We start from the raw sequence: 23,253 nt of genomic DNA, 5'->3' as shown, positions 1-23,253 counted from the left end.
AAACTGATAGAGATTTATGAACATCTTTCTGCCTCTGCTGTAGTGTAAGGCATTGTCCTTTTTCTAGGACCACCCGGAACTTTCTCTGAGGAACTCTCAGACACTGGCAATGCTCTTGATTTCTTCTAACCTTGTTTTCCAGCACAGTAAAGCTGGAGTATTATTAGAAGTTTTTAGTTAGAACAGTAGAAGCACTATGCAAGCTCCCTTCTCAACAATGGACTTTCACAAAGTCCATTAGCAGAGCTGCCATGAAAGCTAGATTTAACGCAAAGCAAAGTGTTACAAATGAAACACTAACCAAATCAATATAATTTTATTAGAAATTAGCTAATGCCAAAACTCACTGGTTTCTTTGAAGACTATGCTGAGAATCACTTCCCTTACAATAATGTAAAACAAAACCACCTACACTAGAGAGAGAAATCAGAAGTCTTTTAGTCAAGTACAAATAAAAAAACCTTTTCTTTACAACCAATGAATCATTCAAAGACATGAATTTATTTTTCCACTACATCACCTGGCTCCTTACCTCACAACTACTATGGCCACTCACATTTCATCCAGAATGTGTGTCATTTTCATACTGAAATTTAATAATCTCTAACTTCCTAAATCACCCAAGTACCTCATATTCAAAGAGAATGAAAATCTGTACAAAGAACATGTGTGAATGGAAGAAAAACAACCAAAAAACCCAAACAAACAAACAAAAAACAACAAACCAAAAAACAGTGCCAGGGACTTTAAATACCAAATTCATCTGCTGTCTCTGGAGGTGAACAAGCAGGCCAATACTTGATGTTTGACACAAGACAGCAGATAAATACAAAGGCATCAGCATGGAGCAACTTTGTCAACACTAGACCTAGACTGGAAATACTCAGGGAATGGAAAAGCTGTATGAAGTTTAGGCTATAATTTGGATTAATGAGGTTCAAAAAACCCAGACATTTAGACAAAGAATATCTTTGCAACAATCAAGAGAATCTTTTCAGTCATCCTTATGATAAAGCAAACACGGGAATAAACAAATCAGAATAGCAGGCTAGACTGTTAATTTCTACTATGGGCCTCTTGGTATGCTCCCCATTTACAGGTTTGGTAAGAGTAGGGAATCTGTCCTTTTTGATGAGAGTACCTGATTATCTCCATATAATACAAACCAGATCTAGCAACTTACCCACCCAGAAATCAGAAGGACCTAGCTTACAAATTGTGCCACAAAATTTCCTCAACACCTCTTGCAACTTTTAGCATAGCTAAACCAGAACAGATAATAATCACTGCTGTCTCGGTACTGCGGCAGGATTTTCAGTGCCTGACAATTTAATTCTTGTCAGTAGAGACTAGAACTCAAAATTCCTGACATACGACCAGTCATGCAAAGCCCACATGGGATGGGAAACAAGGAGAACACTCAAAGATACTCTTGTAGTATATTCCAAATCATACCTTCTTTTTGTTCTTGATCTGTATAAGTTCCTGAGGGCTCGGAAGGATACAAGAAAATCGAGTAGGCTTCCTGGGGATACTCTTCTCAGCTAGAAGGACAAAGCATCACTACAGTCAAACCTATCCCCAGAGAAGCACTCAGCCCACTATAGCGTCCCCTCATAACTCTCAGTCATGGAGTCTTGCTGCAATGTGCTGCTCTGCAAATGGCAGTCACACTCCTACTACTTAATTACTACATTCTTCCCACTCACATTTTCTTCAGCATAATTGCATAGTAGCTTCTAGTCTTGGACAATTTCACACATCCACAAGATTTAATTTTCTGGCTATTTTGACTACTTACATTATTGATCCCCCCAAGAGCCCTTAACTACCTTAAAAATACTAAGCAGTGGTGTGAATTTCACACACTTTTGCCCCAAAGTGACCCACCAGATCTAAGTCCCTCCCAGAAGAAATGCAACAGTTAGTAGACCTATATAACACATATATAATAAATATTCACCACATATCTCCTTCTAATTTTGAACACACAATAGCTACAGTGGTCTATAGTATAGCAGGATCAGTTAGCAAGTGTCAGGACCATTCTCAGCATATACGCACTCAAAGTGCAGGGTATCGCGGAGACTATTACCTGTCTCGCTTCCTCCTTCCAATTCCATGCAACTCTCCTTCATCTGATCAGCCATAAGGCACCCACTGGTGGGAGGACATGCTCCAGCTGGCTCTGAGACTGCACTGGAAGATTTTCCCTCACTGAGTACTCTCTCGTTATCTGCAGAAGTTTTTAAAAAAAAAATAAAATTCAAAACTCACGCTTAAACAAACCATAAGCCAAGGAAAGGGCTAGCAATAGAGAAATAATGAACTGATCACTCTAGATTGAATATGTGCTTATTCAAAGGAGTTCCCCCCAGTAACTGTGATTCCTCAGTATCCTCAGTGTTTTGTCTGCATGAATCCCATGGCATACCCTTCCTCTGTTGTGACTGCCAGTCTTGACATGGCCTTTATATAAAGCTTCACATGAGGGGCACATTTTCATACCTTTAACTTTTACAAATAGCAAGGTTGCTAAAAACACTGTGTAGTTATAAAACATGCAACAGGAAGACAGAAAATATATATTTAAGGAGCTTACTATATCAGCTACCAAAATGAGATCTGCAAGTTTAGCACAAGACTAAGCTTAATATCAAAATATCAAAGAAAGGGGTCTTACTATTGCTTGTTTCTTTGATGCTGTTCATGGTTTCTGGGCTGGATTTGACAACTTCCTTCTCTTGTTGATGTATGTTACTCAGCACTTTGGCCTGGCAATGTGCCTCAATGCTATCTATCACTGTCAACAACGCTTCCAGAGACAGTAGATGGACAGTATACAGCTGTCCAGAAACTGGGAAGGCATTCTGGGAAATAAAATATAAGCATTAGTCAGTTTTCACGCCTCTCTCACAATAATGGGGGAAGGGAGTTTCCCACACAGCTTGGGGAAGCCTAAAGCATACAAAAGAACACCCTAAACTGTTCACACAAGGTTTTCCAGCATATACTTAATGGTTTATCTGCTGTGACATTATTAAAGCATCATGGCTATTCTTTTATTTTCTGCTTGCAAATGTTAAAAAGCCTTCTTCACCTCTACAAACTACTCACTCCAAATCTTTTGACCACTCCCATTCTTAAGTTCTACATCAGTCCTTACCTTTGTTCTTAGTTACCAGCTTCCCCCTCGGCACCCCTCTGCTCCCACCCTCCCTCCAGCCCGCTGAAGCCGGCAGCCCCCCGGCCGCGGTTCAGCACCTTGGAGAGCAGCTTGGTGACCTCCTCGAAGAGGTTGGCGCAGTAGTAGTCACAGTCGTAGTTAATGTAGAGCTCGGTGACGGAACTGGGGATCCTCCACAACTGAACAATGGCTTCCAAAGCCATCTCCTTCATTTCATAGGGCATCTTTGGGTTTTCCACAGTGATTATTTCCATCAGCTTCTTGACATACATCTGACAGAAACACAGGGCAGCTCAGTTTAAGGAAAGAAAAAAAGAAAGCAAGACAGTGAATAGTTTTGAGGACTACAGAAATAGATTTAAGCTTCATCTTCCCACATGACACTCCATCTTTAATGATGGCTCATTCTGAAGGAGACTGTAGAAAGGCTTCAAATAGTTATACAGTCCTGTGCACCTGGATTCATCATTCTAAATAAGCAGGATGAAGGCAGGCAGTGCAGCACACCAGTCTCAAAGACATTTTGTTATCAAAAAAGAGAAGCCTACCCATAACCCACTGAGTCATTTATACAAAGGTAAATTGATATTTAGACTGTATCTTACTGCCTAGCTATATGTATTTAACTGAAGTCCAAGAAACGATTACTAGGTACCCAGTGATACTCAAAAAAAACCTCACCTCCAGCTGGAACTTCAGATGCTCTCTCATGCTCTCAAACAGAAGAAAGCACACCCTGAGGGAGGCTGCATACAGATTGAGCCGTTCAACACTCAGTAGCTGAACAAGAAACAAACAAAAAAATCCTTTAAGAATTACAAAGGCTAGTCATTCTGAGCTATAAGTAGCAGTACTGTGGCACTGCAGGCATTACCTGCAACAGCCTTGAGATCCACACTTTGCCTCCCATAGCAACAGTATTTCAAAAAACAATCCCTTATTCAACCTCCTAGTCTCACTTTTTGCTAGCGAGGATGAATATACTTAATTCTCTTTTGCTTGTGGTAGCACTTTTCCTACTACAACTTAGTTCTTTTGCCAAGTCCACAGATCCTCTACTGGAGAAGAAACTTGGGAGAAGATTTGCCTCCAGGATGGCCCTTGTGCAATTAATAGTTTGGTACTCCAAAGGTTCTGCTGACTATTAAGCTGGTAACTTGCATCCACAATTACCTCAAAACCAATTATATCAAAACATAGCGCTATCCACAGCAACAGTTCATTCAAATCACCTTCATCCTTCTGTTCTTCAGACCAGACCTTCTTGGCCCTGGTCTGAAGAAAATAGCACATGACAACCTTTCTGGCTTTGCAACAGCACTGTTACACTGGTGCAATTCAGAACTCTCATTGCAATGCATCAGAGAGCTTATCTGAACACTGAGACCTGCCAAACCTCGCAACACTAAATTCCAATAGACTTGTCGATGCACACTAGTCTCTGACTCCCCAGTGCCATATGCCATGCTAGCATAAACCACACTCACTTGAAATAGGTGCCGGCACAACTCCTCTTTCACAAGTCCCAAGAGGGCCTGGCAGTTTGCAATGGGTGCTGACTCCAGGGCAACAGTCAGCAGCTGCAGCCCCATGTGGATCATCACCTCAGAGTTGTGGCGGTCATGAGGGTTGGTGAGTGAGATAAGAAAGCGGAACAGTTCCCTAATACATGGCAGTCCATATGGGACCAGTGCTGCTCCTAAAGAAAAATGAGAGATTAACGCTCTTTAACTTTGCTTTTGCTTTTGGCAGGTGCCTAACAAGTGTTACAAATTACATTGTTACAGACCAGCTGAGGAATAGGAGTTTATAAGCCTCTTAGCAGGATGTTAAACAGAACAGTGTCAAGAAGAAAGGACTTTAGCAACACTGCCCACCTCTCACCTTCTTTTTGGGAAGACTGAGTAAAACGTACTCCTCGGGGATTTACATAGTCCATGTCATGAACTGAGGCAGAGTCAGAATGTTCTGCTACAGACGTGCACTCCTCTAGGACCTCAGGGATAGACTCGACAGAAGCTGACTGGACCTTCTCCTCCCTCAGACTTTCCTTCTTCATTGATATTAGTCATTCGAGAATAAAAGATGCAAAACAAGAGTTAACAAGCAATAGATAAGCTAAAATAAAGGGTTATTTGTTCACGATTCATTCAGAACTATTAAAACTACACAGGTGTCTCATGGAAGAGGAGCGGGAAAACAAAATTTAAGAGAAAAGAGCACCTCTAGATAATCTGCAGTCCTCTTTGCCCTTTCACTTCCATCTAGTTCTTATCTATTCTACATAACTCTAGGTTGCAAGACTAAGGACTTTACTTTGAAGATACTCCTATAATCTATCAGTTCTTACTGCCCCTGAGGTTAGGATTTGGCTCATTTTTGGGTTTTAAATGCTACGTAATTTCAGCACACTATTTCTATATATGCCTTCTTAGCATTTTTACCATTCAAAATATCTGCAGCTTGGAAAGGTTCTCTGCAGCTCTAATCCATCCTCTCAACAGTATTACTGTTGTAGGGGAAGTGGAGACAACATGGAAGAAAACTCACTGGCAAAGGCCTTCGTTCAGGTTAGTGATATTTCACAGCAACAGCAATGCACACACACCAACAGATGAATTTCTACAAACTCAAGCAAAATTGTTCACTAAAGATAGTAAAATGAGTTCTCTTGCACATTTTCTCTATGTTTCCCCTCTAACAGTTTCTCCTTTAATTAAGGTTAATGGTACTGGCAAGAGTATAACTGAATACACAGGTGCATTGTTGGGCTACACAGTTATAATTTCTGAGCCAATGGGGATGGTCTTAAGAGAAAACAAAGAATGAATGTTCGTGATCTTACAAATCACTTACAGTGAAGGATGTTTTATTCTGACTAAGTCTTTATTTTGGTCATAAACACTATGACCAAAAAGAGAGACAGGAAGTGAATAAGCGTGCTAAATCCACAACTAATGCTAGGAGTTTGAACTTTTCTTTCTAAGTTACATCCGTGTACCTGGAGTTCAGGCTGATTTTGATTTTCAGTGACTTTGGCCTCATTTGAAGGCATTCCTGCATTAAGTCCCAAAGAGGTGACTTGGTCCAAGTCTGTCAGGTCTTCCTTGGAGGTAGTCTGAGAGGTCAACTCCAAACCACTGTCTGTAGCTGGGCTAAGTGGAGATGAAACATTTTCTGAGCTGCCAGAGGAGTTGGGAGATGGAGCATCTATGAAAGTAACTCCACTTGCTGATGAGAAATAGAAACAAGAAGATCAGTATAATTCTCTCCTTCAACCACAAGTTCATACATTGAATATAGCAACAAAGGATTACTTTGATTACTACTTTGCACTACAAATGATCTCAGATAGTTAAGCATTAATGTAGAGAATGCAGATAAATCACATTATCCTTTGTCAGGTATTAACGAATCAAATAGGTGAACGGGTGAGATACTAGCAGTTCTTGAAATTAAAAGACAAGAGTTGGAATCTAACAGTCAGCAAATAAGATAATTCACAGTTATGTAACAGGTGCAGAGGGTTTCTAGAATTAAGAATAAATCTGAAACCAGCCCCAAACGCATACTTTACTCTGATACAATGGCACAATCACTTTAAAGACTGGCATCAGGGATTAGTCATTCCTTCAAAGTGAGAATTTTTAACTCAACTGGAAGGCAAAACCTATTTTGTTAACTCTCCTTAAACAAATGGAATTGCAATAGAATTAAAATGAGTTTGGAATGGAGCGGTGAAGTATTTCTACTTTTTCTGTATGTGAGAAAGTGCCCCAAGCATCTAAGCTTTCCTTTAAAAGAAACCCACACATTTGCAGCTCTTACGGTTCTGAGGAGAACTTAAAAATGTAAACCAAATATTTTAAAAAGAGAAGATATAATGCAGGGCACAGTAATAAAATAAAGGCACAAACCAGAGTTATGTTATGAATTTACATATGAAATGTGTATGGTTTTGCAAAGTGGTGTTTTATTGCTGACTTGATTTTTGGAAATGTCTTAAGTAAGCAGCAGGATGTTACTTGATTTTTAAGAAATTAAATGGAATACATGATCAATTTTGCAAGTCTTTCTTCTTCACCTGCTGAGCCAGGATTCCAGCATAAAAAGCAGAATTAATACATTACCTAGCACTACAAGGTCAGAGTTAATGATGTGCTTTCTAACACAATTTAACTTTCTCTCTAAAATGCTACCAGAGTTATAAGACTGTTTAACAGAATTTAATATTAGTTTGGAAACATAAATATAATGGTGATTTATGTAGGGATAAGTTCTCATCTGGATGGATGTTCTGAGTTACATGCAATTTGATCACAATCATTATTTCCTTAGTTTTCACCAATCATGCTCTTGTGTAGAAACACACTTTGAATTGTTCACACTAACACTGAATAGCTTCCTGTGACAGAATAAGTGTTAGAACTAGGTATTTTACACAGTTTTCTTGTCTGCTTCCTTTCACTGTTAATGTTTATGTCTGAGCCGTCAAACCGTAGAGTGCACAAGAGATGGAGTACTTTGCAGCCAGAGGGGACTCGTTTATCCAGAGGAGAGGTTAAAAACAGTTGTAACTATTTAGTCTACTCTACAACAATAGGATATGGAAGCTCCCCAATATTATATTCTTGAGCTTGTAGCACTAGTCAAATACTGTACCACTTCTGCAGGTTGAAGCAACGCATGTGAAAAAAGATTCACAAGTATACCCATTATTTTCCCACACACAATCCCCTTTCAGATACTTTTGCTGTTCCCTCTATTTTTTCCTACATAACTTCATGTCTTCTTACCATATTATGGCCTCTATTCTTCCCATAACAGCCAGAAGCACACCTCATATTTCCCCGTCCCTTAATGAATGTAACCTTTTACCAAAATTTCATGGACTGTGGGTGCACACTTTCAGTCTTTACATCTGTAGTGAGAGACCAGTTCATTCAGCCATCCTTGATAGCTAGGTTTCTGCACATGCCTCAGCTCTACCTGTATATTTTCCCCAGTCACACTTTGCTCTTCCCACACCTTTTCGTACAGCCTTCAGGAACACAGAAAAGAATATGTCACTTAAGTCAGCAACCTCCTGTTGCAGGAAGCCTTCTTTCCCAGCTCCATTCCCCTTAGCTCTCCTCTTGCCATTGCTCCTGTTCTCAATCTCTTCATGTACCTGCTGCACTCTCCAACTCCTCTGCACCACATGGCTGCCCACAACCTCAGCCACCACTCCAGGTCCCCACTCCCTTCTGTACAAACTATCCATGTAAGGCACACTAAAGGAACAGAAATGCTGTCAAGTTAGCCCCAGCACCATGCTTTCCTCCATCAGTATGTATTCCATCTCCTTCAAACTCCTTCTCCTTGAACTGAAAAGCTATGATATGTTTTATTGCTGAGAACTAATACAAACAAAATCTAATGCAGGACAACACGTTAAGAGAAATTTATTAAATAACAATAGACCCCAAAAAAGCTCTAGAATGGATGCTGTCTGGTCTCTGGAAACAGCTTTCAACTTACCTGCAATGTTACCAGCACTGGCTGCTGGTTGTTCTGTCCCAGGAGAGACCTTAGTAACATGGCGAGGAGGCCTTGGCGATCTCTTCTGCTTTTTCCATTTTGATGATTCGCTCATTCCTCCGGCTCTCATTTTCAACTGAAAACCATAAATCATTAAAAAGTATCAGTATAGCAAAACCACATAGCACAATGGATTACACAAGCCAACCCATAAAGGCTGTCTCAAAATCCTCAAAGTCAGGCAACAGCACTTAAGTATATCACACAAATTAATCAGCACCTCAAAATCATGCAAACCAGCTCCTGAATCCCCACTGCCCACATATTAGCCAACACTCCACATATGAATCAAGGGACAATTTACTGCAATTACTCTGCTATAATATATACTTAACAGTTCAATTATCACAGCATTCCCTCTTCCCTATCAACACCTCCTAGCTTTGCACTAGGATAAGGAATTCTTTGAGACCTACAGGCACATGTCAAGTCTCTTTGCTTTTGCCAGTGTTTCCAGACTTCTAAAGGGTATCAATTAAAGTACATAAGCAAGTACTAGTTAGGTTTGACGCTCAATTAAAATTTCACCATCTATACAAGAAGGCTGGGAATGAAGCCTGAGCACCCAGTCCCACGCTGCACAGTCACTTATATCTTGCCTCACTTCACTCTTCGTCTTTGTAGCAATGCTGTGTTCACTTTCCTCCAGGTACCTTTCACTACTAACAAGTGTTTTTCTAACACTCCACCGATTCCTGGTGCACAACACATTGCAAATACCACCCTAGTGGTTTAGAAATAAACCGTATTCTGCTTTCACCTGTCTTCTGCCATTACTTCTCTTCAGATCTAAATCTAACCTAAGCTTTGACATCTTTCTTGACCAGGATCCTACTTCTAGTTCTTACACAGATCTTTGATTGGGCAAACAAGAACCACACTAGGAGCAATGCAGACTGCACGGCACTTGCTGCAGTGTGCTGTTATTGCAGGCACACACAGACGCCCTAGAACTTCCTAAAAACAACACAATATTTCGTCACATTGACAATGGCAACAGTAGGCCTGAAAACAGCTTCCTTCTAAAGTAAGCTCCTCTAAGTGCAGGATGGCACTTACTCTTGGGTTTGGTAGCTGCAGTCAACTTTTCAGACGCTGTCAGATCTCTTCAATTTGGGGTGAAAATTTAACCACTGAACAGGTACTTTGCATGTAGTGAAAACCATTCAGCAAGTCTCAGTACCAGTCCCTACTCAGCATTCTTCTTAGGCTGTAATATTCCTTATTTCTTATAACCCTAGCATCAGATTAAACTCTCTAGAAGACAGCTATATTCTCTAGTGTCTTCCTTTTTCTGCAACTTGCCTCCTTCCCACTACTACTACTACTCAAGTGCCAATAAAACTTCTAGGTTCTGCTACTGTTTTTCCATCTCTTTCCCTTTTCCAGCTAGAATTCTAACTCATTGTACATGGCCTGTAATTTTACTAATTCAAACAAAGCTTGTGAAAATGTTACATCCCAGTACAGTAAACCATTTGTGTAACTTTTCTTTGCACCACAAATTCTATTTGTTTGACGACTAATCCCCAAGTTTTAGCTATGCTACAGTTTCCTTGAGCTTGTTAATTAACAACAGATCCAGAATTACTTTGCTCCTTGTTATTTCTTCCAAATTTTGCAGCAAGAATCTCCTTCTAAATCACAGCTTCTGACAAACACGTACGTGACAAGCATGCAGCTAAAACCAAAATTTTGCAGATTTCAAAACATTTTAAAATGCTTATGGATCACAGTTGTTTCATGTAAAAACTTATCAGCGCTCTCATCTTTCCTATTCATTACTTCAGAGAGCTACATAAAGTGCGCTATCTTTCAATTCTTGCCAATTCCTAATGTTTCACCCTTATTTGTTTCCCTTTCCATTTAAAAATCTCTCTGAGCCTTAAATGCTACCAATAGTTTTATTCATTAAAAGCTTAAGCTTCTAATTACACCAGGTGGTTTTACTTTACCTACCAGTTACCCTAGAAATAGCAATATTTATTTTTAATTCCTTTTCAGTAACTTACAAAATAAAATCTAAGATTTATGGTTCATTGTCCAAACTACTTCAAGTAGGAAGGAAACCTGGAAGCATTATGTGTTAAACCCAAGAAAGTCTGTTTCACATAATTTCAAAATTAGAGACTTTGCTCTAGCTACTATATCCTGTTGCCATGATTTGACAGGTAAAAAGTGACTTGCTAATAAAAACTGGAGGAGGGCCCATGAAACCGAATCAGCAAAATGGAGCCAAGAGCCAAGATACTGCTAGGAGCTAACCATCTTGACCCCACTCCTTTTACCCTCAGTCATGCTCCTGAGAAACAGGTAACTTTTGAATCGCCATCAGAAGGCGCAAGGTGACAATTTAATTACTATTTCTGATCTCCCCTTCCACCAAATACCATCTCAGTTCAACACTAGCCCTTTCAAAAAAGCACTTTTCCTCAGACACAATATCAATTTTTAGTGACTGTTCTCTGCTTATCATATTAACTCCAAGATTTCTCCTCTTCAGGTTCATAAGGGACATATGCCCATCTGTCATCTTTTTGATGCACCTGTGCCGTCTTTCAGAGACTGAGTCACAACAGCCTCCCGTGGATGGAAAACCATTCCATCAGGGAAGCAAAAAGACTCAGTTGATTTTTAAAGAAGACCAAACATGTAATCAAAGCATAAAGCATTCAGACAAGAATCTAAGTTTATTTGGGAGTTGGGAGGGGTTTGTGTGTGTGTGGAAAATTGGGTATTGGGGGGGGGGGGGGGGTTTGACAATTTAACAGACCAGTGAGATTACCCAGTAGGCCTTTTCCATCTCGTACCACCCAGTACTCCACATTCTACAAAAACAGGTATCCTTTTATTATAACTACCTACTAGGATTACCTAGGACTACCTCCCATATAATTTCCTCCCACCCCTTTTTTGTTCTCTTTTGCTATCTCCTATAAACAAGAGATAGCAAACTACAATGACAATTGCATAGCTTAAAAAATTACAGAAGCAAACAGAAATGCTTAACAGAAATGTTTCACCAGTATTAAGGGTTGTTTTAACAAACAGACTCTGAGTTTGGGAATTCTAAAACAATACATGTATCAAAGGATAGCAAAGCAACATCTTTCATTCTGTATTTTGTATTGAATTAAAATGTAACAATCCCATGACCTCTTGCTTTTTATGTCAGTGTAAAAATGTCAAAAAACTTCTACAGTTTGTACTTGGCTAAAAGAACTCTTTTTAATATTTGATTTTACCTTCAATATCAAGGCATTTCCTGATTTTGCTAGAAAGTTTGGTTGCATGTTAACAGGCTGAGATTTTAAACCTAAGGTTGCCTTCTTGACTAAATGCTGCATGTAATGGCATTTAAGAGATCATGGAAATATCCTGAATTTTAAACATCATCTAAAACTCTCCTTCCCTCTCCAATGCTTAGTTTTCTGATTATCAATGTCCTTCAGATCAGATTAAGAGTAAAAAAACCCCTCAGTTTAGTATTTAACCCAAAGTTAGTATTTAAAAATTATTCTTTAGAAATCAGAGTAGAGAGGGAGCTCATAGGTACTGCTCATTCATCTTGGAACTCAGTACAGATTCCACTACATTTATTCAAGTTACTTTTGCAGAAAGAAGTGTGTACAGAAAACTGTAGGAAAAAAAAAGACTCCAAATGCTTCCTTTGATAGATGAGGTTTTAACACTAAAACTCCAGCTAAGGTCTCAAAAGGTGAGGAAAAACGTAATACTACAAAATTATTTTTAAAGGGTCCGTGAGATCTCATTTTTCTACAAGCCACCTTACCTGCACTCGTTTGTTTTTCCATAAGATACTGTAAGCCTCAAGAGAAAAGGGCAGGGGCCAATGATTAGTAACTAAAGTGATTATACTAAAACATGAGCTCATTCTAGATGCAGCATGGAACTGGTCAGCACACCAAACAGCGTTCAAGACACAAAAGCATGCAGAGAGAACGCAGTCCATGATCCAAGTCCTGGAGACACTGATGCAGTCCAGTCATCTCACTCACCTACCTGCCTGCACGGCAACAACTAATGAAGTTTATCTGGTGAAATGTATTTATGCATCTTAGGCAACTATGAATATAATCCACCCCCAAAATCTGTGAAAACTCAGATTTGGGTTCCTCCTGACACCCACCACAGAACCCAATGTTTAACTACAATACTTTCTACTGCAAAGGTAAACATTTCTTAGCCTTTTCTTCTGTGTAACTCTGCATAAATCTGGGAGTCTCCAGCCACTGTCTTTCCAAACTATCCTGACCATAGACACAGGACAAAGGAAAGGCAAACGCATCTCTAAATGTTCTGTTCAGCTCCTTTTGCACCAAATAGCATTAAGGGCAGACAAGAATTAAAGCTACATTAAGTTTATGAATCTACATGGAAAACTGAGAAGGGTCCCATCTAAGCTAGTTTCTCAGGGTTTCTATGGATCAGTTTAAAAACAACAATCTGCAGGCCTAGAATATTTCTTTAGGAGTATTTTCTAAGGCAACTAGTAGGGACTAATACATTTTGTAATTCAGTTCAGGCCCACTCAACCTGCATTAGCAAATACTCTGCTGGGAACCATATTTAATTTTGGAAGAAACATGGCCAAAGATGTTGAAAATGTACAGCAGTTTCCTTCAAAAAAGCTGCAGACAGCATTGAACTCTGTGGTTCTGGACCAAATAACAAAGCTCAGAGATTCACCTGGAGTAAAACTGTGTAAGGCATGCTGGGTCAAGAGACTCCTCGAGTATGCTGCTGCATCTATAAACCAGATCAACAGCCAGGACACACAACACTTGACCCTTTAGAAAGCAATCTACATTTTTTATATTTCTTTTCTTCAGTTTTCCACCATCACAGAGGATTCAAATCTTGCCCATGCCCTCCCATCCCCTTCCTTCAGAGGATGCCGTGATGGTGTCTTTGATGGCACTCACCAAGACACCAAATGCTGCAGTAACACAAGGGTCTCTCCCTCCTGCGCCAGCTGCAGCCACAACACTGCAAAGCAACCCCTGCATGCATTGTCCCTCAAAGCCATGCTGTGTCAAGTGAGTGGAGGGAGATTTGCTACACACAACAAAACTATCTCTCAGGTTTACAAGAGAAGGAAGAGGGGAGTAAGGTAAGAAGGGAGAAGGGAGAGAGACCTTCAGGTTTTTAAAGAGCAATACCCTCTCTAATTGGTTCAGGGCTTTGGGCTGTTCGCCACTACTTAGCTCCAGTTTGTTGAGGAGACATGAAGAGATCTGTGAAAGACAGGCAAACGTATGGTTTAAAAAAAGCAAAATAAACCCAAAGAGAAGAACAACCTGGCAGAGTGCAAGGTGCAGGGCAGACTCCTGGCATGCACAGCAAGGAGACAGTATAAGGTAAACAAGACACAAGACAGAGCATCACTTAACCGAGCTGGGAGCAGCCATCACTTGGTAAAGGTAGCCCTCCTAAATTCAATTTCACCTTCACATGACACCTTCTCTACACAGACCATGACAAATTCTGACAACCCACAGTACATAACTTTCCTTAGGCTAACCTACCATCATCACAAATCTCACCACTTCTCTCCCACAGCAAGGGAAACAAGCAATCATGTGATTACTACACAAGAACTAAAGCCCCAAGACAACTTCAGATTCCTACAAGTAAGTATTCAGTCTCTCAAAACACTGCTATACTGGCTCTGAAATGTACATTTACTCAATGTCGCTACTTTTCTCAACTCATTAAAAATAAAAACAGGTGGAACTTATGTTATAAATAGTATATTCAGCATAAGTTCAAAGGTGGTTATTTCTTCTCTACCACTCTTCTTCTCATCCTGTTGCTCTCAGAATCCTGTATTTTTACTGACATTCTTTATATGGAGTTGTCCTGGTTCTGGCTAGGATAGAGTTAATATTCACCTGACCTGGGTCGAGAACTGGAGCTGGTAGCCCCTATGGCTGGGGCACCCAGCTGGGATAATTAACTAATTAGCTAACAGCTGGGGTTAATTTACCCAAATTAGCCAAAGAGCTATTCCATCCCATCTGACATCACGCTCAGTATATAAGTGAGGAGGGTAGTTAGGGGAGCCTCCTGCTACTTGGAAGAAACTAGGTGTGGAGATTCGTTGTAAGTCATTATACTGTATTTGTATTCCATCACTGTTTTGTTTTCTTCTGTTATTACTGTTAAATTTACTTTTTGTTCAATTCAAAAACCCACGGGTTTTTGCTGGATTTTTTTTTTTTGTTTACCAATTCTCCCTTCTGTCCCACTGGAGGGTGGGGGGAGTGAGAGAGAGACTGCATAGTCGGGTCCCGATCGGGGCTGTACTACGACAGGACTATAAAGAATATATGTATGTACAGAAGTATATATGAGTTCCTGAAGTGGACCTCCCTCCACTTAAGAAATTATATTAATATTCACATAAGGTCACATTTATGGTACTTGCCATACTGAATCAAGCCACTAAAAACCTCACTGTATAGAAGGAGATGGTGGTGTTGAACAAACCCAAACCTTTCACCCTCAGAATATTGTGCATTTAGGGTAACAGAGGAACCTAACAGTCTACTTTGATTTGGCTGCTAATAGAGATGGCATTGCCTATGTGAACTACAGTTTTCACTACAGAATGCTGACTCTTCCAGAAGCCGCCAAAGCTTTTTCTGCAACAGCCCAATTTCATAATGCTTTCATGCTGTTTCACCAGCCTCAAAACGCTTCCTTTCTACGTAGGGGGAACTGGCCAAATACATTCTGAGAGCTTAGCATTAGACTTGTAGTTAATGAAGAAAGATGAGAAAGAAGCTAGAGAGAGAGAAGACGACAGCAAATGATCAGAAGACATCACCATCAGGTCCCACAACTTGCTGGGGTTTTCTAGCCCACAGCAGCTGATGGCTGTTCCCAGAATCCAGACTCACTCACTTAGGTAGCAGTATCACTAACAAGATTCACTACTGGACTACGTGGGCTTAATCTCAGAGAATTAACGAAGCTATGTCCATTTATGCGGTTAAACATGCTCTTTCAGTGAACTAGGAACTTGCAGGAATGAAGAAACACAAGTGTGAAAATAAACAATATACAGATGAGCGCAAGCTTGAGACAAGAGCAGAACAGCCAACACAGTGCTGAGTCTTACCTTCTTCATGTTTGTTCCCATGTAGCTTTTAGGCTCTTCTTTAAACTGAGGCAATCTGAAGGACAAAGAACAAGCCAAAATACATAAGCCTTCTGGAGTTAAGAAAAAAAATAGACTGGTCTTTCCAGTCATGCTGTAGATATTAGAAAACCAAAATTAGGTTTTCTCCACAAAAAGAGATGTTCCTAGTTTCTTTTCCTGTGAAAATCTGCTGAGGGGAAAAAAAATAAAACAAGTAAAGATGAGAAGTGCTTTGCATGCTATTACTGCTAATGGCAGATTTGTTATATTGATTTTCATTGTTACTGGTCGTATAAGTACAGTTTCTTCTCCTTCAGTATTTGTTTTCAGCAGTGGTTTAATTAGATTGGTTCAAAACAGGTTTCTCTGATGCTGCTAAAAACAGCTGCTGAGCCAGAGTGTCATCCACACCAGGACTCTTAAAGTGTACACGTTATTACTAATCACAGCAACTCTTTTCATTAACTTTGTAGAAACTCCACTAGTTATTCTGTATTCTGCACAATTATAGCACACAGTGGATCTAAGTTTAAGCTGAATGCTTTGAGCTAAGCAGTTCCTGTCTCAGAAATAAAGGAGGTAGATAGTTCTCACCTCTGCTACCAAATGACAAATGCATACAGCTCTGCAACTCCAGACACTCTGCTCTCCCTTCTGTTCCTTTACTACACTTCCATCTTTGCTTGCTGAAGGGATAAAAGCCTTGCAGCATAGCTTTGGCTGTTGGTTTTTTCTTTTTTTTTTTTTTTTTCTGGAAAGCAAAATGCCCAAATCGTCCCTGCAGTTGCTGTCTTTGTCTTGCTTCTATATCCCAATATCCACAGGCCCAAACGGTGGTAGTGTCTCCAAGCCTTATCAAGAAGGACAGAGGAGAGGATAAACAATAAGTACTGAATAAGCACTAAACAAAATTCACATATACATTTGGAGAAAAAGTAATGGGGTTTCTCCTCTTTATAAAGGTTGATCCTGACTCTGCCCCAGGTTCATCCAGTGCACTGCATGACACAGGGTACACAGAGGGGAAAAAAAAAAAAAAACAACAAACAAACTGAGAATCCTCTGGAACTGAGTGTGACAATGGGGAAAAAAAATATTATGAGAGCTGTGTTTCACAAGCTGTCAGTTTTACTACAATCCTTTCCTACTAAAAGTATTTCTGTATCTGCATATTTCCTTTTTACAATACCCAGATAAAGTCTATGATTACTTCACTATCTGGAAAAACAGTTTTGAAGTTAAAATAACTTACTTGAATTTAAAAGAAGTAATCTTAGTTACCTGAAGGGTGCTGAAAAGGGCAGAACATTTGTCCAAGACACATGATCTCAAGAGTTTAAAATTTTCTTTGATACGTGAGGTCAAAGCTCTCAGCCTGAAATCAACATGTGACTATTCAATACCATTTCTATTCTCTCTCCTGAAAAAAGCTGTATTTTTAGAGCTTTTTTTTTTTTTGGTTTTTTTTTTTGAGTGAAGTTTGCATTCTCTGTCCTCAAACTGGTTCCCTGTCCTAAAGCTCTTCATTACTTGGCTGTCCATCTCTCCTCAAAGGACACTTTATCCAGGCAACCTTCCCTACTTCTGTCTCCCTGCAGTCTGACAAGGTCAGCCCAAGAGAAAAGTGCCAAATCCTTCATCCCTTTCCACCTCTAAATAATGACCATTTTTCTGAGGGCCCTTAAGTGGAAGTGCGGAATCTTTCTGTCCTTAGAGGGCCATCTCAGCAATGCCGAGGCAAACACAAGCAGGTTTACCTTGTGAAGAGCAGCTGCACCATGTCGACCAGAGTGTGCTCTGCAGATTTTCTCAATAACTCTGCGAAGACAAAAACAAATAACACAGGTGTCATTACTCAGTGTGATATTATCAAGAGGCTTCTTCAAGCAGACTCCCCTCCGAGCCTTGTTTACAGAGATTACAGCAAATTTATTAAAACCAGATCCAACACCGCATCACTGCAAGTGGGCATATAATCACAAGGTGGCGCCACAAAGCTGGGGAAAAAAGAGCAGTCAAAAGCTGCACTGTGAACTCCTACCAAATTTTCCATGAAGTTGTAGAAAGACACAATAATGTAAAACTCAGCAGCTTTCCATGGCTGCGTGTTCTACAACAGAACTAGTCAGTGCTGAGGAAACTCGATCATTTTGTAACTGCAGAAGTATGAACAAACCTACCGCTGAGTCTCATTTCAAAGCATATGCGGAAACAGGACTGCATGATCTCACAGACGGATTCATTGGTGAGGTGGGCTCCCACTGGAGTGAGCAGCAACGTCCTCAAAACCTGCAAAGAACAGCCACACATATGTCCCATAGTACAATGACACTTGCATGCATTTCCAAGAGAAGGTCTGCTTCATCAAGAAGGACTGCCACAAGCAGAAAACCTAAGGGTTTTCCAGGAGTCATTTCAAACTGAATGCTGTGCTCAAGAAACAGATTAGGAGACAAGAATGATCTCCTAACCCACTTCTAGAAGAGGTTTGATATGCAGTGTGCTACCCAATCTTTAAATTCAGTAACTAGCTATTTGCTCAAAAGTACATAGACCAAAGAGGTATATAGTTCACAGGTTTGCTTCTGCAAAGAATTTTTCTCAAAAATAAGTTTGAGAGTTCCACGTGCTTCATTTACCCCTCACTAACACTGACGACACACAAGCTAGGATTATCAACACTACCACATTATCAAAATTTTATTAATTTAAAAATAATTTCATTTAAGCTTTTAATTATCTTCATTTGGAAAAGCTTTTACCACAGGTATATGAGACATCTGTTTAAAAATAAAGTCTGTCACTAAGCTCCTACAGAGTCAAAACATTGCTCCCTTCTCTTCATCTCCATGTAACAGGATATGTTCTGCAACGGGCACCAACCATTATGGTAATTACCATTTCTCTCCACTTACCTGTAGGATTTTCATCAAGACAACCTCATCGCTTGCATGATCTGTGCCAACAAATCGGGCATGAGTGACAGCATCTGCCATGTTCTCCATCCCCTCTGCTGTGCCCTCATGGCTGGGATCTGAGTAACAGAACAAAAATATGACAGGGAAAAGCCACTTACAGCCTACCACCTCTGTGGGGAGACATCTACACAGAGATACTTTGTTGCCATCTGCTGCCTTAATTGGTGTGACTCGGAGTGAATTGACCCTGCAAGAGCAAAACTCACCTCCCAGTAAAAGACTTTATGAAGCATCTACTTACACTTTTGAAAATATGTACCCTAACAAATAAAAGAATTATAATTCAGTTACTGGCTCCATATATTTTTAGATGTTAATTTGTAAGATTATGTCCTGTTCCCTACAGTATTGCACAATCAGCTGTTAAATGCATTCGGTTCCTCCATGGGAACAAAGAGAAAACAGCTCTTAAACAGAGACGCTCAAACTTACTCCCACGAGGAGAAAATGCCAAACAAGTTCCACTAGATTGAGAAGGCAAAATTGTCTCTTGTTCTACCTCCTTCCCAAGGAATAGGAGCTGGGGAAGGAATGGACCAGTAACTTCCCCCAGAGACACAAGCAGACAGGATCACAGTTTAGAGTTGCAGGCCTCCCACTTCAATCATTCATCAAGGCTCCTTCTCTCTGTTTCAGTCTTCTGTAGCTACAAACAATGGTGCAGCTGAGAGAACGTTTAGGACGAGATTGTTGCTAGTAACCGTATCTTGTGCCACATTACAATGGCTTCAGAAAAGCTGCCTCCGGCTTTGATTTCATTCTCATTTAAACAATACAGCACTGGGCAGGAATCTTGTTACCTTCGTACCTAAACAGTCATTAGGAAAGAAAGGAGACAACCTAAACACTAGTTAATACCTCATTAATTGGCAGTGGGGCCTCTTGAACTCCAGCAAGAATGAAGCTGACAGAGGAACCAAGTAAGACCTTGTATAGTTTGCAGAGAAGCTTTGAAGACTCCCTCTTTGACTCCAGCTACGTTCACACTTAAGAGGGTTTAAGCCACAGGCATTAAAGAAAGGTGCTCTTATTGTGGTCCAAAGAGGTCAGCCTCCATAACGCTGTGGGGATTCTGAGGGGCTGCAGGGTAAGAAACTCCTCATAATTGCACAAAACTGCAATGGCATCAATCCCACAAATCTGCATAACAACAGCATTTCTCCCTTGTCATCTCTTACACATCCCTATTAAGAGCAGAGCTTATAGAATCATAGAACAGTTTGGGTTGGAAGAGACCTTTAAAGGTCATCTACTCCAATCCTCCTGCAAGGACCAGGGACATCTCCAGACAGATCAGGTTGCTCAGAGCCCCATCCAACCCAGCCTTGAATGTTTCCAGGGAGGGGGCATCCACCACCTCTCTGGGCAACCTGGGCCAGTGTTCCACCACCCTCAGTGCAAAAATTTTTTTTCCTTATGTTCAGACTAAATCTACCTCCTTCTATTTTAAAACCATTACCCCTTGTCCTATCACAACAGACTCTGCTGAAGAGTTTCTCCCCATCTTTCTTGTAGGCCCCCTTGAGGTACTGGAAGGCCGCTACAAGGTCTCCTCGGAGCCTTCTCTTCTCCAGGCTGAACAACCCCAACTCTCTCAGCCTGTCCTCACAGGAGAGGTGCTCCAGCCCTCTGATCATCTTTGTCGCCCTTCTCTGGACTCTCTCCAACAGGCCCATGTCCTTCTTGTGTTGGGGGCTCCAGAGCTGGATGCAGTACTCCAGGTGGGGTCTCACAAGAGGAGAAGATGGGGAGAATCAGCTTGCCTACTTTTGACATAGTTGTCTCACACACACATAAAAATCTTAATTGAGGGTGAGTTCCTCTGCTGGTTTGGTAGTCACACCTCACTGAGCTATCAAGGAGTCTGTTCTAAGACCAATCAGTCATTTTTTACCTGCTTCAGCAGCAGCACTGAACAGGATACCAAACTCTGATACTGGGAAGCATTAGATAAGAGGCTCGGCTGTCAAAGGCAGTTCTCTGTGTACTTTCCATAATGGCTTATAATCCAGTTAGAAGCTACCACTCTTCTACCACAGGCAAGAAAATCAGCCATATGTTGGTAACCTGTGCACTTTTATTCACAAATGGAAAGCAATAGCTTAAACCACCACTGGCGATGTAGGATCATTCTAAATTGCCTCAATTAAATCAGATAAAGACCAGAGGTGTTACAATGCAAGCACTTACACTAGCATTACTGTTAACCAGCCCCAACAACTACAGTGGAAAGCAGCTAAGCGGGCATCAAGAGGAAAAAGGCACCTGCTGTAGAAAAGGCTCCCACAGGCAGAACACACAAACTCACTTTACTGTCACCACTTCCAGTAGATGTGAATTGCTGTAGGCTTAGGGATACATTTAGTCATGGTTATGGATAAATTGTGTGAAAAGGAAATGGAAGCAAGCTGTGCATATGCTTCTTTAATAGATCTATGACTACTGCTTTGCTGTTCCAGCCCCTACCTTCAACACTAATAAACACACCTCTCTCCAACACACATCATGCCTGACTACTTCAGTCCTCGCTCCCTGGAACAGCTCTACAAATTCAGGTCAATTTATAAAGCCTCTTGAGTTCAATTAAAAGCACAGATACTTCTTCTTTGCAGAAACAAGATACAGAAAAGATCAACCTGCTTCTCTGTTCCCTTGTGAGAAAACAGTACAGAAAGATGTGCCAATCCCTGCTCAGAATCACCAACAAAAATAAGTTTGTGTGAAGCAAAATATCAGTTTGAAAATTGCCACCTACAATGCAAAGATCCACAGACTCCATCTAGACTTACACATTTCATACAGAATGTACTCTCACAACAGGCGGGCAAAAAAACAAGCAGAAAGCAGAAAATCCAGAAGCCTGTTCAGTAACACCTTTAATGGAACTAAAATAAATCACCAAGGAGACAGAGAAGGTAGAGAGGAGAATAAGCTTTAAACTCCCCAAACAGCAAGTCCTCTCACTGGAAGCTGAGCAACAGCTACTCGCTTACAGATACATAGTTTTCAGGAACACCAGGGAAGTTAACTTTAGCAATGGAGCCCAAAGCTACTATGGACACACTATGACAATAAAAAGAGCCTATACCTTTTCTGAGGAAAATAATATAAATACAGTTCGGAAATTCAGCCACTAGCCTGCCTATAAGCTCATCAAAAAGGCTGACAGCTAGCTAGCAAGCACAAAACTGCTGAGTAAGAAAATAACTAATCTGAGGGATAAAAATCAAAGGGAGTTTAGTATTGTTGCACAGTCTTCTTGTACTTTAAAAATGACTATGTAATTTATCGACTGTAACTCTTGAAACAGTAGGACTTATTTCAGAGCAGAGGATAATCTCTGCAAGGCTAACTATTCCTACCGAAACATGCATGGTGGGTATCAAGTCATTTTATCTGAGCTGTGCTTGCACGCTATACCACTAGTGAACTGCTGCATCCAACAATCTCAGAACAGATCTTTCCAATTCAGACTACTACAGCTCTGAAGTCTCAAAGGCTACTCAAGAATTATTCTTTTCTAACCGCTTTTAAAACATACCCCTCAGCAATACTGGCCTGAAAAGTAGACAGATAACCACCTGCTGACATGTGACAGAATAAGAAAAACAGTGAGATGGCACAAGGATTAGCAATGAAATGCTTTGGAAATAGGAAAAGAAAGCAGTTTTAAACAAAGATAATTATCAGAGGAGTTTGGCCCTTTCACTGCCCCACTGGTTTTTGACCCAGCGTGTATGTACGGCAAAAGCCATCCACTCATAGAACAGACACAGCTAATGACACGACACTTTTGAAAAAACTGCTGGTTTCACCTTTCAATTATGCAGCCCCAAAAGGCACTAGAAGTACCAGCTACACTGAAATTTCCCCACTGTGGTTATGCCAGAGTCCTTCCTTCCTTGTTCCACACAGTCCAAAAGAGCTTTGTATATTATGAACAGTTTTCAGCTTTTCCTATCTTCAGTCAAACAGCCTTTAGACTACCTTTAGTCTTACATTACCATAAGAAATATAAGACCAAAAAGCTTTAATTTAACAACACAACCCTAACCAGATGTTCAAGTCAGCACCACTAATCCCAGCCTCACTGGTATCTGGAGCAGCACAAAGGACAAGGCTGCTGTGAATGTCACCTGAAGCAGCAACAGAGGTCTTAGATTACCGGTTCTGTTCCACAACTAAAGCCAGGCAGAGGGTCTTTTCCACTGTCTACTACAAAGATACACAATCATGAACAGTTACAGGGACGCACCCTTGCTGGAGTGACCTAATTAATATTATAAATAACAAGGAGTTAGAAAAAGGTTACAAAATCTTAACCACTTTTTTTCCTGTTT

The 23,253-nt window shown here is 40.5% G+C and overlaps 1 protein-coding gene across 4 annotated transcripts in view; it reads right to left on the bottom strand.

Moving 5' to 3' along the window:
* GBF1 (golgi brefeldin A resistant guanine nucleotide exchange factor 1) overlaps nucleotides 1-23,253 on the bottom strand; it is a 107,446-nt gene that overhangs the window by 22,084 nt on the left and 62,109 nt on the right. For 2 of the 4 annotated variants that reach the window (XM_086751798.1, XM_086751799.1), the window contains exons 5-18: nucleotides 18,851-18,969; nucleotides 18,116-18,224; nucleotides 17,693-17,753; nucleotides 15,915-15,969; nucleotides 13,951-14,025; nucleotides 8,708-8,843; nucleotides 6,189-6,418; nucleotides 5,072-5,240; nucleotides 4,675-4,886; nucleotides 3,869-3,967; nucleotides 3,265-3,459; nucleotides 2,684-2,870; nucleotides 2,096-2,236; nucleotides 1,456-1,544 (exon numbers count right to left, since the gene is read on the bottom strand). In XM_086751798.1, coding sequence (XP_086607924.1) covers nucleotides 1,456-1,544; nucleotides 2,096-2,236; nucleotides 2,684-2,870; nucleotides 3,265-3,459; nucleotides 3,869-3,967; nucleotides 4,675-4,886; nucleotides 5,072-5,240; nucleotides 6,189-6,418; nucleotides 8,708-8,843; nucleotides 13,951-14,025; nucleotides 15,915-15,969; nucleotides 17,693-17,753; nucleotides 18,116-18,224; nucleotides 18,851-18,969 — 1,877 coding nt within the window. The remainder of the gene's footprint in view (nucleotides 1-1,455; nucleotides 1,545-2,095; nucleotides 2,237-2,683; nucleotides 2,871-3,264; nucleotides 3,460-3,868; nucleotides 3,968-4,674; nucleotides 4,887-5,071; nucleotides 5,241-6,188; nucleotides 6,419-8,707; nucleotides 8,844-13,950; nucleotides 14,026-15,914; nucleotides 15,970-17,692; nucleotides 17,754-18,115; nucleotides 18,225-18,850; nucleotides 18,970-23,253) is intronic. The other 2 variants (XM_086751800.1, XM_086751801.1) reach the window with 1 other exon arrangement.

This window comes from Chlamydotis macqueenii, chromosome 7 (assembly GCF_036417535.1).
Source record: "Chlamydotis macqueenii isolate bChlMac1 chromosome 7, bChlMac1.mat, whole genome shotgun sequence".
Taxonomy (NCBI): Eukaryota; Metazoa; Chordata; class Aves; order Otidiformes; family Otididae; genus Chlamydotis; species Chlamydotis macqueenii.
This window is presented reverse-complemented; position numbering and strand designations above follow the sequence as displayed.